This window comes from Ascaphus truei, chromosome 2, assembly GCF_040206685.1.
Source record: "Ascaphus truei isolate aAscTru1 chromosome 2, aAscTru1.hap1, whole genome shotgun sequence".
NCBI classification, from domain to species: domain Eukaryota; kingdom Metazoa; phylum Chordata; class Amphibia; order Anura; family Ascaphidae; genus Ascaphus; species Ascaphus truei.
Genome location: NC_134484.1, coordinates 305299797 through 305315997, shown reverse-complemented (window position 1 = coordinate 305315997; position 16201 = coordinate 305299797). Strand labels below are relative to the sequence as shown.

Genomic DNA, 16201 nt, shown 5'->3' with positions numbered 1-16201 from the left:
CGCTGCTCTCCCGGGAACCCCCAGGCCACCTTCTCCTGCACTCCACGCTGCCGCTGCTCTCCAGGGAACCCCCAGGACACCTTCTCCTGAACCCATCGTCGACGCTGTTCTCAAGGAAACCCCTATCTCATCCGCTCCAGCACCCATCCACACAGATGTCCACAGCACTCCTAGCACAAGATCCAGTTTGTTAGCCCGCATGCTGGATGGGTTCAGTGTTGAAATCCCTGAGAACTCTATGGTGATAAAGATAGATCTTCTTTTAGAGACCATGCTAAATATGGATAGGCGGATGGGGAAGATGGATAAGCGCATGGAAAAGATAGAGACTGACATAGCGGTGATACATAGTTTGCTTGGAGTTCCTGCCCCTGTATGTCGGACGCAGGAGGGTGGCATGGATGTGACCTTCACCCTTCCATCACCAAGCGCACCCCCTCGCCAGAAGACTGTGTACATGTATGTCATCGACAAGGATTACATGACAACCACGTCAAGACTACGCCAGGAGACAACACAGATAAGGCGACTAAGACAGGAGAAAAGCATCCTCCTTGACCACCTACCCTCACCCACTGCCACAAGCATACCCACTCCCTGAATCCCACTCACACACACTTGCATTGAGACGGTGCCCGACATCATCTTGCGCGATCTGCCCCAGCAAGTCAAGAAAAGGTATAGGCTTGCAAGTGGTGGTGTAGCCCTGAAATTTGCCATGTACATCTTCAAACACCACGTGAGTTACGAGTTGTACAGCGCGGTGGACCCACAATGTCAATTACGAATGGAGTCGCGTCAAAAGGGCTCTTCCTGAAAATTTAAGAATGACTACGGTGGAGGAATTGTGGTGCTATTTTACCATTACCAATCATTTAATGAGAATCGTGAGAGACTCCATATGGATCGAATTCACTGCGTGATTGTTCGTCAGTTCAAAAGTTATAAATGTTTTTACTTACAGTACTCCACAAATGTTTTGACTTAAAATATGTTGATTCTTTTAAATTGTATTTATAAATAAATGTTTTAACTTACTCCATAAATGTTTTTAGACTTACTCCACCAATAAAAAAAAATGTTGATTCTTTGAAATTGTTTCATTGTGTCTCCTTTTATAACAAAATAGTGTTTCTAGAACATACAGTACTGTAGAGTAATGGTTGGTTAATTACTGTAGTAAACACAATAATTTTGCGTTTCAACAAAGTTCCATGAGGCATACTGTACTGTATACTGTGGGCATGCGCATTAAAACAATACATACTGTACAGGTATAGAATACACATAATCTATACTGTAGAATAAATACATACTTTTTATTTTTGGGATTTATTATACAGTATGTAAAGTATTGTATCCTTTAAGAATATATTCTATCCTAATCAATAAAAATGGCACTGCCACTAAATTGTTGCCTTCAGTACTTGGATTTTTAAATCAGATTAATCAATGTGCAAGCATCGTTACAAAAAGCAATATTATCCATCGAAATCCCTCCATTTGCCATTCTCTGCCTGATGAAGTTTCTTTTCTGAGGAAAAATATAAAATACAACAAAGTTGAATATTATTTAAATTGTTTCATTGTGCAACCTTTTATAAAAATTTCAGTGTTTTTCTAAATTTTCTCATTTTCTCGGGGGGCGTCTTTTGTTCACATACACGCATGCGCCTAAATGTGATGACACTCGTATGCGTTTCAACATGGTTCCAATGAGACATACAGTAGGTGCATGCGCCTAGCTGTCCACCAATTGTTCAGTGTCTACTGTAGAAGCTGCTCAGCCAATGATATTGCTGGACTACATTTTCACGAATTGTGACTAAAATAATAGAACTAAATAACCATAAGCAAAGCGATTGATTAAAGGAGAATTGCTTGACTGTGCATTGATATTTAAAAAAAAGAATAATATATGGCAGCTGTACTCACCATAGACTTTGCCAATCGGTTGTTGCTGAGCCACTGTCACCAGTCCCGTATTCTTGATTATACACGTAGTTGACAGGTGACAGCGGACCTTCTACACCTGTAGTTGAGAGCTGATGAAGCTGGAAATCTTTTCGGTACATGCAAGCTTGCTGGTATCTGTACGTGAAATCTTGCTCCGGCTGCATGTATCCAGGCGGGGACAGATAGCAAGGGTTGCCGGTCACCAGGTTTTCACTGACGGTCGGACCGTTATTGGAAGCCGGTGCTGGTGCTGTTCCATTGCTGGCCTTAGACAGACGATTCTTAGTTGGTTTTACCATGACCTTTCTCCTTTTGAAGTCTCCATTATCAAAGATACTGGAAAAATCTGGCCCAACACATCAATACCCTCCTCTAACTCCGGGTGCAGGATCAATACGAAAAAAACACGGATCGATACATAACTTTTTCCTTATTGCACGCTTCCACACACTAGCATCTGGTGAAAATTTGTAAAAGTCATAATTTTTTATAAAATATTGATAAATTTGACCAACTGTGGCCATCTTATCTGCAGTAATTGTGGACCATATTAAATAAGCGTACGTTATGTCGGGCTTTTTGAACACGTACTGCGGCGGTTTACTCATCTCGGAATTCTCTGAACAATACTGTAGAACACCAGACACTTTGCATTGAGTTTTTAATATGAAACGCGTAAATTGATACAGTATTGTAACTTCTTCAGTACCAAGGTCAATTCACAATGGACCATTGTGGTATTTTTTTAAACACCTGCAAGTCGACACATTATTGAAGCACATGTACAGTACTGTAGTGTACACATTAGAATTCATTACAATTCATGAATATCTGCCACCTGGCGGATACGCGAAGAATTGCACCCAATTAAATCCGAACCATTATCATTAAACAGATCAACCGCGGGTGACGGGCGGCATGAATGTGGCATGGACGCGGTGAAGCGCGTGGAATTCTGAAAATGTAACCGCAAAATAACCGAGAAGTGTTAAAATAAAAGCTGCCGCGGCTGTACATGTCTCATCCCTGACCACACATGACAATAAGGAATGCTTCTTAATGTATCCGCTGCCCTTCCTGACTGAAATGTAAATGTCCCGGTTCCTATAACTTTAAAGTATTAAACTCCCAGCTATTTCTCATTTATACCTTTAAATAAATGTTAGTCCTTATAACTATACTATATGATATGTCTACCCCCTAGCACTCTGCACACCAAAAATTAGAAAGCTAGGACGTTCCTATCCCAAGTTAGCTGCTTAATTGGGTGAGGGCTATAATGGGGTTTGTGGTTAAACTTTTCCCCGGTCTGCGGTTTGCGGTCGGGATGCAATGTTGCAATCCCCGGCCACAATCGATAACCACAGACGTACTTTACCAATTGACCCTAATTGAATGTGGAAACCACATTATACAATGTTTTGATCTGGCGTCTTTCCCTGACCGCAGACCACCTAACCAATTGAACTTGCGGTTAAGGCTTTCCTGGCTTGTCTGCGGTTACACAGTTTTAGTGTTGTAATGCCGGATGCGACCACATAACTACAGACATGCTTATTCAATTAACTCTTTAAACAGCGCTAGAGGCCCCTTATTCCTACTGTAGCTGGCTCATTTTAGACATTTTCACATATTAATAGAACTGAAGCCAGCCTTGGGCTGCAGAACTGGCACTTTAAAGACACTTTATTTGACTCGGGGGAACCCAGTCGAGCAAAATACCTTTATTTCATGGCCTGGGTACCCCTTCACCGTCACAGACTATCACGGTACATTGACTGTTATCTACAGTACGGGACCTCTCATCCTTTATCCTGGACAGTGGGGATCTTATCAACAAATTCGAAAAGATTAAATGGAAAAGGCAATATCTGTGGGTCACACTAGATGTGACCTCATTATATACCATTACTGAACATGTCCAGGGAGGGGGCAGCTGTCTGTTATTTTTTTATAGCGGTGAGGCCTGTCTTTTTCAAAAAGCACTTTTACTTTGGATGCAATACACTTTTTACTTGAAAACAATTATTTTCTTTTTGATTGGGTTTTCTATCTCCAGACAGGTGTAACAGCTATGGACACCAGCTTCACCCCTTCTTTTGCAACCTCTTTATGGGGGGATGGGAGTTGTTCAGGCACAATATTATTTTTTAGAAGCGTTTCATTGACGACCTGATACTTATCTGGGATGGGGCCCTAATATTGTTAAATTAATTTATTGATCTTCTAAATACTAACCATTTCAATTTCAAGTTTACACGCACCTTTCAAAACACTTGCACTATTTGGATCCACTGATATTTATAGATCTCAATTTAGAAATTCAAACTGAGGTCTACACAAAAGAAAATGCACGAAACACTTTTTTTTACGAGACAGCCGTTACCCGAGAACTCTTATAAAAGGGATCCCAAAGGTACCGTTTTTAAGATTAAAAAGATATTATTCCACAAATGAGGATTTTACAGCACAGTCCAGGCGACTGTATGAGAGGTTCAAAGATAGAGGCTACAGATCTACTGACTTGGATGTGGCGCTGGAGGAGGTAAAACAAATTGAACGGAAATCCACCTTAATAAGATCAAAGAAAACTAAACAAAAATAGAAATATATTGGCAAAAGGGAATCTTAAGGATTTATGACTCAATATACAGTACTGCACAGGAAACAAGAAATTAAGGCTATTGTAAAAAAGCACTGGAGAATTTTACAGCTTGATCCAGCAATAAGGACCCTAGTGCAGGATGGTCCTCAATTTGTATTTAGAAGGGCCAAAACATTAGCTAAATAGTCTCTCACCAAGCCTCTTCAAGTCGGAAGAATCCCCTGTGATACAAAAATTGAAAGGTTCTTTCCAATGTCACCACTGCAAAATACTTCCTCCCAAACCTGGCCCTACTACCTCCTTCCACATTACTGTTGGAACTACGATCATCCACCCAGTAGCCCAAGCACGCTGCCTAGGGGTCACACGACTCCTCTCTTACATTCGCCCCTCACATTCAAAACATTTCTAAAACTTGTCGCTTTTTCCTCCGCAATATAACAAAGATAGGCCCTTTCCTCTGTTGCTCGACTGCTAAAATTCTGACTCGGCCCTCATTCTCTCCCGTCTTGATTACTGTAACCTCCTGCTGTTCGGCCTTCCTGCCTCTCACATGTCTCCCCTACAATCTATCCTAAATGCTGCTGCCAGAATCACTCTACTCTTTCCTAGATCTGTCTCAGCATCTCCCCTCCTGAAATCCCTCTCCTGGCTTCCAATCAAATCCCGCATCTCACACTCCATTCTTCTCCTCACTTTTAAAGCTTTACACTCTTCTGCCCCTCCTTACATCTCAGCCCTAATTTCTCGCTATGCACCATCCCGACTCTTGCGTTCTGCTCAAGGATGTCTTCTTTCTACCCCCTTTTTATCTAAAGACCTCTCCCGCCTTAAACCTTTTTCACTGACTGCCCCACACCTCTGGAATGCCCTTCCCCTCAGTACTCGACTAGCACCCTCTCTATCCACCTTTAAGACCCACCTTAAGACACACTTGCTTAAAGAAGCATACGAATAGCACTGTGAACATTCTGAACACATGATACATAAAGCTTGGCCCCCTGCAGACGCACTTACTGTACCAGAACTCCCTCCTACTGTCTCTGTATGTTCTCCCTACCTACCAATTAGATTGTAAGCTCCTCGGGGCAGGGACTCCTCTTCCTTAATGTTATGTTTGTCTAAAGCACTTATTCCCATGATCTGTTATTTATATTATCTGTTATTTATTCGATTACCACATGTATTACTACTGTGAAGCGCTATGTACATTAATGGCGCTATATAAATAAAGACATACAATACAATACAATATGTCATACATGCTGGGCTTATCCAGTTTTGTTTCCACAGTCACAGGTAAAAGTTTCAAGATCAATTCTTTTATAAATTGTAACACAAAGTTTGTTGTTTATTTACTTACCTATGGCTAGCAATATGTGGGAAGAAAAGTAAAATTATTAAAATTAAGAATCCAGGAGCACATTTGTCTAATCAAAAAGGTGACTTGAATCACCATGTACCAAAACATGCTTCGTCAAGTCCACAAGGTGAAGTTGGAAATTGGACATTCATGGGGTTAGAACATGTCCCACCTTTGCTCAGAGGTGGCAATAGAATAAATAAATGGGATCGTAGGAAGATGTTCTGGATCTTCATGTTGACTAGATTCCCACGGGGTCTCAACACAATTGGAACCTTGCTCATTTTCTCTAAGTTCGATATTCCTGTTCCTTTTTCCTTATTTTGAATTTTAATACAAGATGTGTTCTTTTTTTTACCTGTGTCTGCACGTATCTGTTTGTTCCTACCAGGGATTCTACATCTCACTTATTTTATATTACTATCACTCTTATACATATCATCATTTTCCTCTCTCCTTCCTTGGACCCCCCACTTTTACCCCTCCTCTCTTTTTCCCTCCCCCCCCCCCCCACCTCTCCCACTTCCCATTTTCCCTTTGTGGAGGAGATGTGAAGTTAATGAAATAATGTATTATAAAATATATTATAAAAGTATTTATAGCATCTCAAACGAACTTTAGAAAAAAAAATAATAATAAAAAAAAGTACTATTTGATATGCATTGTCCCCTTTCTGGTGACGTCATCACGTTCTGGGTGTGTGTACACGGAGTCCTGGGCATCCCTGCGATCCAGCTAGCTGCATTTTAAAGTGCTGGCAACTGTTCCATGCTAGAGCAGAGCACGTGGAGGAACTGAATGACTCATTTTTTTGGCGCCAACTCGTGACAGGAGCTGGTGGTGGCTATAAGCTGTGCAGATGTACCCTGCCTACCTGGGACCCCCCTCGCCCTTGCAGATGACTACACATAAAGATTTCTCTCCCATGTATGGTTGCTTTTTTTAATCCTGTAAGTGCATTTCCTTTGGGCTACAGTTTTTTTTAAATAAATGTACTTTATTGTTTAAACAGTTACATGCTTGGAGCTTGCACTTCTGTTCGTTTTTTGTTTATATATATATGACAAACAAAACAATAAAGCAAATACGGTAACTGTATACCGGACAGCATCTTCAAGAAGGAGGAAGTCTGTATTGAGGCACTGACCTCTTTGCTGAGGGAGTCGGATTCTACGTCGGGATCACAAGTCTCTATAGAAAATTTCGAGCTGTCCATTCATCCCACCAGGTCTGTGGAACTAGACTTAGAGGAAGTTTTGAGTATTATACACTCACCATTTAAGCCAAGTCACCCGTGTGTGACGAACCGCGTCAGGGAGCGTCATCACTTAGACGCACAGACACTACGTCATCACGGAGCGCAGGAGGAAATCTACTCGAGCGCCGGACACCACAGAGACTCGCGTGCAAAGCTGTTTTTCCTTGGGATCTTTGGAACTTGTCACCTAACCATCCACCTACCCAGGAACTCTTGCAACAGTGTGGTTCATCCATCTTTGGGACCGAGGGTCTTCTACAGAATCAATACAGTTACCGGATGGTGGTGATTATGATCACGATATGCATTTAATACTTGTACCCTTGTGAGTGCATTTTTTACCCCCCCCCCCTTCCCCCTCCCCTCAATAAATTTACGGTTTTATACTATGGGGCGTGCGCTCTCTCCTCTCTCCTTTATATATATATATATATGTAACGGTTTTTGTGGCCCGGCCTGACCCACCCAATCTCACATTGGCCCCTGTGGTCTAACCGGTCCCCATTACAGTGTGGTAGTGTCTGGTGGTGCACCTGTTGGCAACAGGACTCCTGAGTCTCCCGCATGATGGTGTATGGGGAGGACCCGTCCAGACAGGCAGCTGAGGTAGTGTGCTGAGTCTCACCTAGTTCCAGTGCAGCGCCTCCACCTCATCAGGGTCCCTGCGTCCGCATGGGGATGATCCTGTTGAGGAACTCCTCCGTGGTGCTCCTCTGTGTACATTCACTCCACACATGTACACGAGAGGGTTTGTGATTAAGAGCATCTTTATTGGTTGATGTGGGCTAGCTGCCCCACGCAGTATATTCCTAGCCACTCATTCTGCAGTCAGTGCCTCCCTTTAAACGGTGTATCTTCTCCTTAGATAGGGATTCCCTATCCCCGCAGGGATCACTGCCCTGTGCCAGGTCCCTGGACACAGTCTCCTCTATGGTTACTAGAACATAACTCTCAGTCTCTTAGGCTAGTACTTGAACTTGGCTCCTGCCAGAACTCCTCCTCTTGGCAGAGCTGAACGTAGATCTGTGCAGAACTCCTGCAGAACTAACTTTAGGCTCAGTGCTGTGCCTTATGTATACTCTGGAAGCTGACACACCTCTGACATCACTAACCATGGAGTCAGAGCATGTGACTACTCCCATCCATACACAGGGCACCCCACCAGGGTGTGAGGGCAAACCTCCATAATTACTGCTGGCATGCCCACAACTTACCAGGCCTTACTGCCAGCAGGAAAGATGACTGTAGCCATTTTACATGTCCGCTACATTCTCCCCCTGGTGAATCCCATCGTCCTCTCTGGGACCTAAATTTGTATACCCTTTTCCAGGAAGCACTGAAATACAACACATAATTGGTTAACTTTTCATACAAATCTTCATGGTGTATAACAAAAATGACTACAGTACATTCCGCCAAGCCCGCCCCGAGCAGCAGCCACGAACCCGCGTAATGTATCAGTACCTCCTAAAAATAGTGATTCGGGTCAGGTTTCTTGACCTCTCTTCCGCCCATGTCTATGACCGTGACGTGATAGTGCCTAGGCAGTCCCCTCTCAGGCCTATATGTCACCCGGTGCTTATAGATGTTTCGGCCAATGCCCCATACCCGCACTAAGTGCTTTATGCGCTCCTCAGCCTTCTTTCCTATCACGGAACTCCCTCTTCCCACTAGGTGCATTTCTATGGCCTCCCTAAGCCACCTATCCCGGTTGTCCTCTATCTCATCCATGAGAGGCTCAGGGACATACGGGTACTCCAGCCCGTGGGAAGATTTATACCGAGCCATTATGGTTCTCTCGGCCCTACTAATCCTAGTCAGGTCAGCCTTACCTGCCCTCCCAGGCAACACCCATGATAGGGGCTCATCAGGGTCCACGGGGTCTGATAGGATGCTAGGACCCATGGGTTCTATTTCCCTATTCTCGATCTGCAGCCACCGCTCCTGCAACTCTCTGTCCCTCTGTTCCGGTGTGAATTCTCCCACAGCCCACCAGTAGTCCACTACATCTTCTCGCCGGATGAGGAACCGAGTGCGGTCCATCCAGGCGGAGTACCCTTCGAATAATGGGGCCCACCAACGATTCTCTTTGAATCTATCTGACCTCCCTGACTCCCTATCATCATCTATAGAAAATATCCCCGATGACCGTGCCGATCGCTGTAGGAACCACCTGGAAGACCCCGGGGCCCTTATCACTGGCTCGGGTGCTGTTGTGACCACTCTCAATTCTCCCCCTCCCCGAGAATCACCCTCCGTAGCGCCACTGCGCTGTCTTTCCCCAGTCCGTCTCCCTTCCCCCCCTGATGATATGTCCACGGACTCCAGACTAGGCGGGGAACCCGGGGACCGCGTGATTGGGGCAGGGGTTTTAGCTAAGGCGGGGGGTTGGGCGGATGGGCAAGGCATTGGACCCCACGGGGTTACGACCCGTTCCTGGCTGTCCGTAGACTGGTCCAATGAGGATATCTCACCCTCCTCAGTCCTTGGATCGCCCCTCCAACTCCTGGGCCTTGTAGGTGATCGGGGACCTTCCCCCGATCGCCGAAGCGTCGCTGCATTCTTCCTCGGGGTTCCGCTGTCGCCACCGGAAGTGATGTCCTCCCCGGAACCGGAAACACCGTCATCGCGGGTTGGACCCCCATTCGGGATCTCTTCCTCAATGACGACATCCGGAAGCTCCGCCGTCGTCCTCACCGGAAGTGATGCCATCTCTCCACGTGCGCCTGCGGCCTGGCATGGCCTCTCCGCTCCTACACCGCTGTCTGCTGGGGCAAGGTAAGTGAAGGGACTCCTCTTACCTGTCCGCAGGGGTGCCGGCGTCTCTCGTCCGTCGCCGCCACGTTCTGAGGCGGAGGGACTCCGTCTCTCAGCTCGCCGATCTGCGGGGGACGTCCTGTCTTTCTGACAGCTGCTAGTACCACGGGGTGTCGTCCTCCCCGGTTCTATCCTGGGCCTCGCTGTTACCTCCGCAAGTTCACGGAGATCCTCGTCCGAGTACTCTCCCTTCTCGGTGCGGTCAGGAGGTGACCCGACTGTCTCCGTTGCGGCCGACCCAGCCGACTTGACCGGCTCAAGTCCCTTTTCTCCGGGACTCGCATGTCCTATCCACAGTGCGCCAGGGGACTCGGCGGCTCGCCTAGCCTGGTCCCCCGGGGGGTCAGCCGATTGTATCGGTATAAATGTCGGCATAGGCCATAAGTACAGTGTCCCGCAACGTGCCGCCGTGTTGACCGTGCCTCCGGGCAGCCCGCATTGTAGGCAGAGCCCGACCACCGTCTCGGTGTTAGCCACCCTTACTACTAGTAACCCGCCGGGTACTGAGTAGGGCTGAGTGGAGACCATAGTTCCCACAGCGGAGGGGCAGGCCATTCTTTTTGTAGGGACCACTTTCAGTGTGGGTCTCTCCAGGTCAGTGGTTCCTCACAACTGACCGGTAGAAGCTTCTGGGCCAGCCACTTACTGCTTCGGCTCCTCCTTCCGCTGACATAGCTGGAACCCGCCCCCAGGGGTTGCAATTATGGGCGGGTCCCACAGGGGAATATCATGCCCCTTAATTAAGGCCGCACCTCTCTCAGTCCTGGTGGGCGCGGTCTGCGTTTTCGCGCCAGTTTCCTCCTCAGAGCTGGATTCTTTTCCCGCGGCTAGTTCCCGCCTTCTCCTTGCAGCAGCTTTGCGTGCAAAATATCCCTCTTTCTTGCAAATCATTTCCGCGGCCGGAACTACCTTTTGTAGTGGCGCCGTGTGGATATCAGTCCCTGGGCCCAGTGGGTGCATTCCCACAGGCCATAGTTGAAAGTCACTCCCCCTGGTGGAAATCAGTGGAGGGTCACATAGACTAAGCGGTTGACTCAGCACAGGGGTTGAGTTAGTCACTGTCCATGCAGGCGCAGCCATAGCTTTTGCGCCATGCCCCCCATCAGGGCGGGGCTCTGCTGTTCACGCCATTCCCGGCCAGCTCTTTGCAAGCTCTGCATCAGCCATTTCTTCTGTGACTGTCCCATGCGGTTTCCCTAGCAAGCGGGAACCGCCATTTTGGTTGGCTTTTAAGCCCAAAAAGTCATTTTGTTTGCTCTCCTCGCGGGGTTCTCCCCCAATTATTACACTTTCCTCACACTTTTCAAGGGTGGCCCCTCGGTGTCTCAGACAGGATAAAAACGGGGCAGCCACAGCCTTCGCTCCGCTCCAGAGCAGACTGGTTAACGATAACTCGGCGACTGTTTGCTCTTCAGTGCGGTGCACGCCACGGGTGCCCTCCCCATCAGCCTCTGGTCGCCATTTTGTGTTCTCCGCACCACGCGGATCCTCCATTCTCTCGTAACAGTTATCGTACATGGGACTCCGCTCTGCGGGGCAGCCTCCACATCAGTACAATAAAGAGTTGCTCAGATGCACCACCACATGTGTACCTGAACTAGGCTGGACTCATGTTGCACAACCTCAGGCTAGGCTCACTCTCTCAGTGTCTGCTGTGACTCCTTCCTCCCAGTCTGTTCTCCCTATGGTAAGTGTCTGGAATGGGCTAGGTACTCTGGCTCTGCCATGCAGTACTTGGGGCGTCTACCTCTCTTGGTCAGCCTAGCGCAGACCCTCTCCAGGATTCCTGACCAAGTTACAGGCTATCCCTTCTGGCGTCCTACCAACTAGCACTGCCTCAAGGTGACTCGGTCAGCTATAGCCCGGCTCCAGACCCCTCACTCCTTTCAGGCCCCTAGATTGTCCCTGCGAACTGACAATATCCCGTCAGCCCCCTGACCACCCCTAGGTCCGTCCCTACGCAGCACAAAGTGGCAGCAGACACTCTCCCTGTTTCCCAGTGTGCCTAGCTAGAGCCTGTCCTGATGACAGATCTGATCTCAGCAGCTCGCCTCCAAATGTAACGGTTTTTGTGGCCCGGCCTGACCCACCCAATCTCACATTGGCCCCTGTGGTCTAACCGGTCCCCATTACAGTGTGGTAGTGTCTGGTGGTGCACCTGTTGGCAACAGAACTCCTGAGTCTCCCGCATGATGGTGTATGGGGAGGACCCGTCCAGACAGGCAGCTGAGGTAGTGTGCTGAGTCTCACCTAGTTCCAGTGCAGCGCCTCCACCTCATCAGGGTCCCTGCGTCCGCATGGGGATGATCCTGTTGAGGAACTCCTCCGTGGTGCTCCTCTCTGTACATTCACTCCACACATGTACACGAGAGGGTTTGTGATTAAGAGCATCTTTATTGGTTGATGTGGGCTAGCTGCCCCACGCAGTATATTCCTAGCCACTCATTCTGCAGTCAGTGCCTCCCTTTAAAAGGTCTATCTTCTCCTTAGATAGGGATTCCCTATCCCCGCAGGGATCACTGCCCTGTGCCAGGTCCCTGGACACAGTCTCCTCTATGGTTACTAGAACATAACTCTCAGTCTCTTAGGCTAGTACTTGAACTTGGCTCCTGCCAGAACTCCTCCTCTTGGCAGAGCTGAACGTAGATCTGTGCAGAACTCCTGCAGAACTAACTTTAGGCTCAGTGCTGTGCCTTATGTATACTCTGGAAGCTGACACACCTCTGACATCACTAACCATGGAGTCAGAGCATGTGACTACTCCCATCCATACACAGGGCACCCCACCAGGGTTTGAGGGCAAACCTCCATAATTACTGCTGGCATGCCCACAACTTACCAGGCCTTACTGCCAGCAGGAGAGATGACTGTAGCCATTTTACATGTCCGCTATATATATATATATATATATATATATATATATATATGTATATATATATATATATATATATATATATATATATATATATATATTCACACATGCATACATGTAGAAGTATCAGTACTGTGTTAGCTGAGCTTAAAAAATGAATAGACGATGCCATTCTGTGGCTAACGAAATGCTTTTATTTGTGCGAGCTTTCGACATGGGGTGGAGGGATATACACAGATAACATTCCAAGAGACACTGTTTTTAAGTAAACCCTTTGCTTGCTTTATGCATTATCACACCGCCAGAAGAAGAGATCAGTGTATCGTGAAAGCTCACACAAATAAAAGCATTTAGTTAGCCACAGAATGGTATCGTCCATATTCGTTTTTGATTATATATGTATGTGAAAAGGATGGGGGGGGCGGGGTGATAATATATACAATTAATTAACCACTGTATAAGATGAGGAAATCAGGACAAGTGTAGGACGTGCAATAGCCAATAGACCACATAATATAGAACCACATGCAGCAACATTTAAATAGAACAGACAATAACATACAAAAAGAAAAAGGCGCAAAACATGCTTCATGTGAACAAAGTTGTGATAAAAATGTCAATTGTGAAAAACAAGAGAGAAAATGTATAATATGAATGGCGACTCCAGGCAGCTCCACCACATGAGCTATAAAACAAGAGGAGAGCGTAAGCCCCATAGCATAATTCAGATAGAAAAAGGTTTAATCAAAGACAGATTAAAATCAAGCAACTCTAAAATGCCGAACCCGACATTTCATTGGTCTATAGATTGCAGTCCTCTCTGCACTAATATAAAGTCTATTTTATAGGAGATTTTTATGTTGTGTATATTAATGGTGTTTGGTTTTATTTCTCTTGTCAAGAATAATGTAATGAAGCATTGATTTCCAATGTATTTTTCATCATTCCTGTACTGTTGTCCCACTTTTTCGGACCCTTTTTTGATGTCTATTGTATAAGGATATATTGACTGTGTGGATTGTATACTGATGCTGCTGTGTACTTCTTCCCCACAATTTCCTCGAAATTCCTTGTATATTTGTTCGGCAACAGTAACACGAACAGGGCTGCAGACAGATTTCCCAAGGCCCAGGACAAGTTATGATCGCGCCCCCCCACCCCCGCCCATGATGGCGGTCTTGCGTCCCCCCTCATTTAACACCTCACAAGCACCCTATATTTCCCCCCCTCTTCCCATGTATTTCTCTCCCCTCCATCTCGCTTCCTCTTTCTCATTCCTCTCTCCTCTCACTCCCCCCCTTCCATCAATTACCCCACTCACGCAATCCCATCCACCTACATGTGTTTTCTCTTTCTCCCTTTTTTTCACTCTCTCCCCTCACTCCCCCCATCAATTACCCCACTATCACTCAATCCACACTCCTTCCCCTCACTCCCCCCATAAATCCCCCCACAAAATATACCAAAAAAACACCCCCAATACATACTGTACCAACCCCCACTTCCAAATACATATAAAAAACTACACCCCCAAATACATATAAAAAACCCTCCCCTAAATTCATATAAACCACCCCCCCAATACATTTACCCACCCCCCCCCCCATATCCCACAAATACATAAATGTATTTGTTTTTTTTAAATTTTTTTATCTACCTTTGGAATGGTCTCAGGCCTCTCTGGCTGGGTGGCTGTGGGAAGCCTGGCTGTCAGTCCTCCCGTTGCCACCAGGCCGGCTCTCACGCAGCTGCAAGCCTCCCTCCCTGACTGCCCCACGCTGTGCTTCTGATACTGGCGCACACCTATATCTGTCTCTTTGGTTGTTATCACAGGTGTGCTTTGGAAAATAGGCTGAGGTAACCACTCCAGGATGACCCTTTCCTGCAGGATTGCCTCAGTAGCATACAGTAAGGGGGCTCATAGGCACAATCTCTTCACCACGGAATGAACAAGACGTTCTTTATTTCTTAAAGTTGGCAATTTAGATTTCTAATAATTACATTTGTTTGGCAGTCAAATTATACTTATGATAAAAGGTTTATGGTTTTAGTATAACTTACCCATTAAAACAATTGCAAGAGACCATTAGAAAGGTAGAGAGAACTGACATTTATACTTAAACTCTAATCAAGTATTAAAACATAAAACAATGATAAAGTATGTCAGGTGATTTAAGGAGGGAGAATTATTTCGTAATAGTCCCAAAATAATTATATTCTTACACTTTGGAAACAAATTGACATCTGTATAAATTATGCTTTTCTGTTGTAGGGGAGTTAAATGGTGTTACCAATGGAGAAGAAGTGATGGAAACGAATCAAGCTGGAGGCATGAATGAGAAGTTAAATTCATCAAAAGCAACATTAAAAATGTCTTTTGCGGAGTATAAGCAAATCTCCAACTTGATGATATTCTACATGCAAAAGATGGAAGAATGTAAGAAATAAAAAAAGGTTTTAATTTTACATGCATATGCTAAATGTTGAAATTAACATTATACACTTCATCTTTATTTTATGCCCTGTTGGATGGATATAGACTTTAATTTATTAGACCTTATTGTTTATGGTAACTATCTTGACAATCTTCTTTCAGATAAGTAATGTGTTTGTGGCATATCATCTGTTAAAATAAAATATCCAAAGAAAATTTTGAAGAAAAAAAATATGCAGAATACATTTTGAATATTCCCCAAATTTAGAAATATTAGTGTGTGGCTGATCAAGTGCTGCAATAGCTCAAACAATAGTGCAACATTGGCCCCAAAAAAACAATGCATGCAGTGTCAACTGCAACCTATTGACCTATGCAAAAATCTTGAGTTCAAATTTTTTTCTCTCATGGCAGTGCACTATAGGCAATAAGCCCTTTCATTGTTATCAACGTACTTTTAACACCTTCCCTGGATCTCTCCATTAGGATGCTTTTATGTACCTTGTAATTCCTTTCTTTTATGAATTATCTGCTATTAGAGATCTGTCTGTGGCCTTGGAGTTCATGAAGGAGAAATGGTCCTGGTGGTGTGAAGTCAGTATTTGTTGCTTCTCTTATCCCGTTAGTCTGCTTGTTTTACTTGAGCCCATTGAGGGCTGCATCATAGGTTATCACCAGACGATGAGTACATGACCACGCATGTGGTGTTATCCAACTTTCCATGAAGCACAGTGACGTTAATTATGGCATCATCATGATGTTTTTGACATGTTTTGATGGCGGTGTGCACTTTTGTGTTTTTGGCTTTCTGACCTCATCAGCATGGACTTATTTTGTAGGCAGTTTTTGCTTGTACACCTGTTATTGTTGCTATTCAGCTTTGAACCCCATGCACA

General features: G+C 45.5%; 1 protein-coding gene across 1 annotated transcript in view; it reads left to right on the top strand.

Moving 5' to 3' along the window:
* LOC142488230 (maternal DNA replication licensing factor mcm6) overlaps positions 1 to 16201 on the top strand; it is a 196931-nt gene that overhangs the window by 158483 nt on the left and 22247 nt on the right. The window contains exon 15 of the mRNA XM_075588603.1: positions 15144 to 15308. Coding sequence (XP_075444718.1) covers positions 15144 to 15308 — 165 coding nt within the window. The remainder of the gene's footprint in view (positions 1 to 15143; positions 15309 to 16201) is intronic.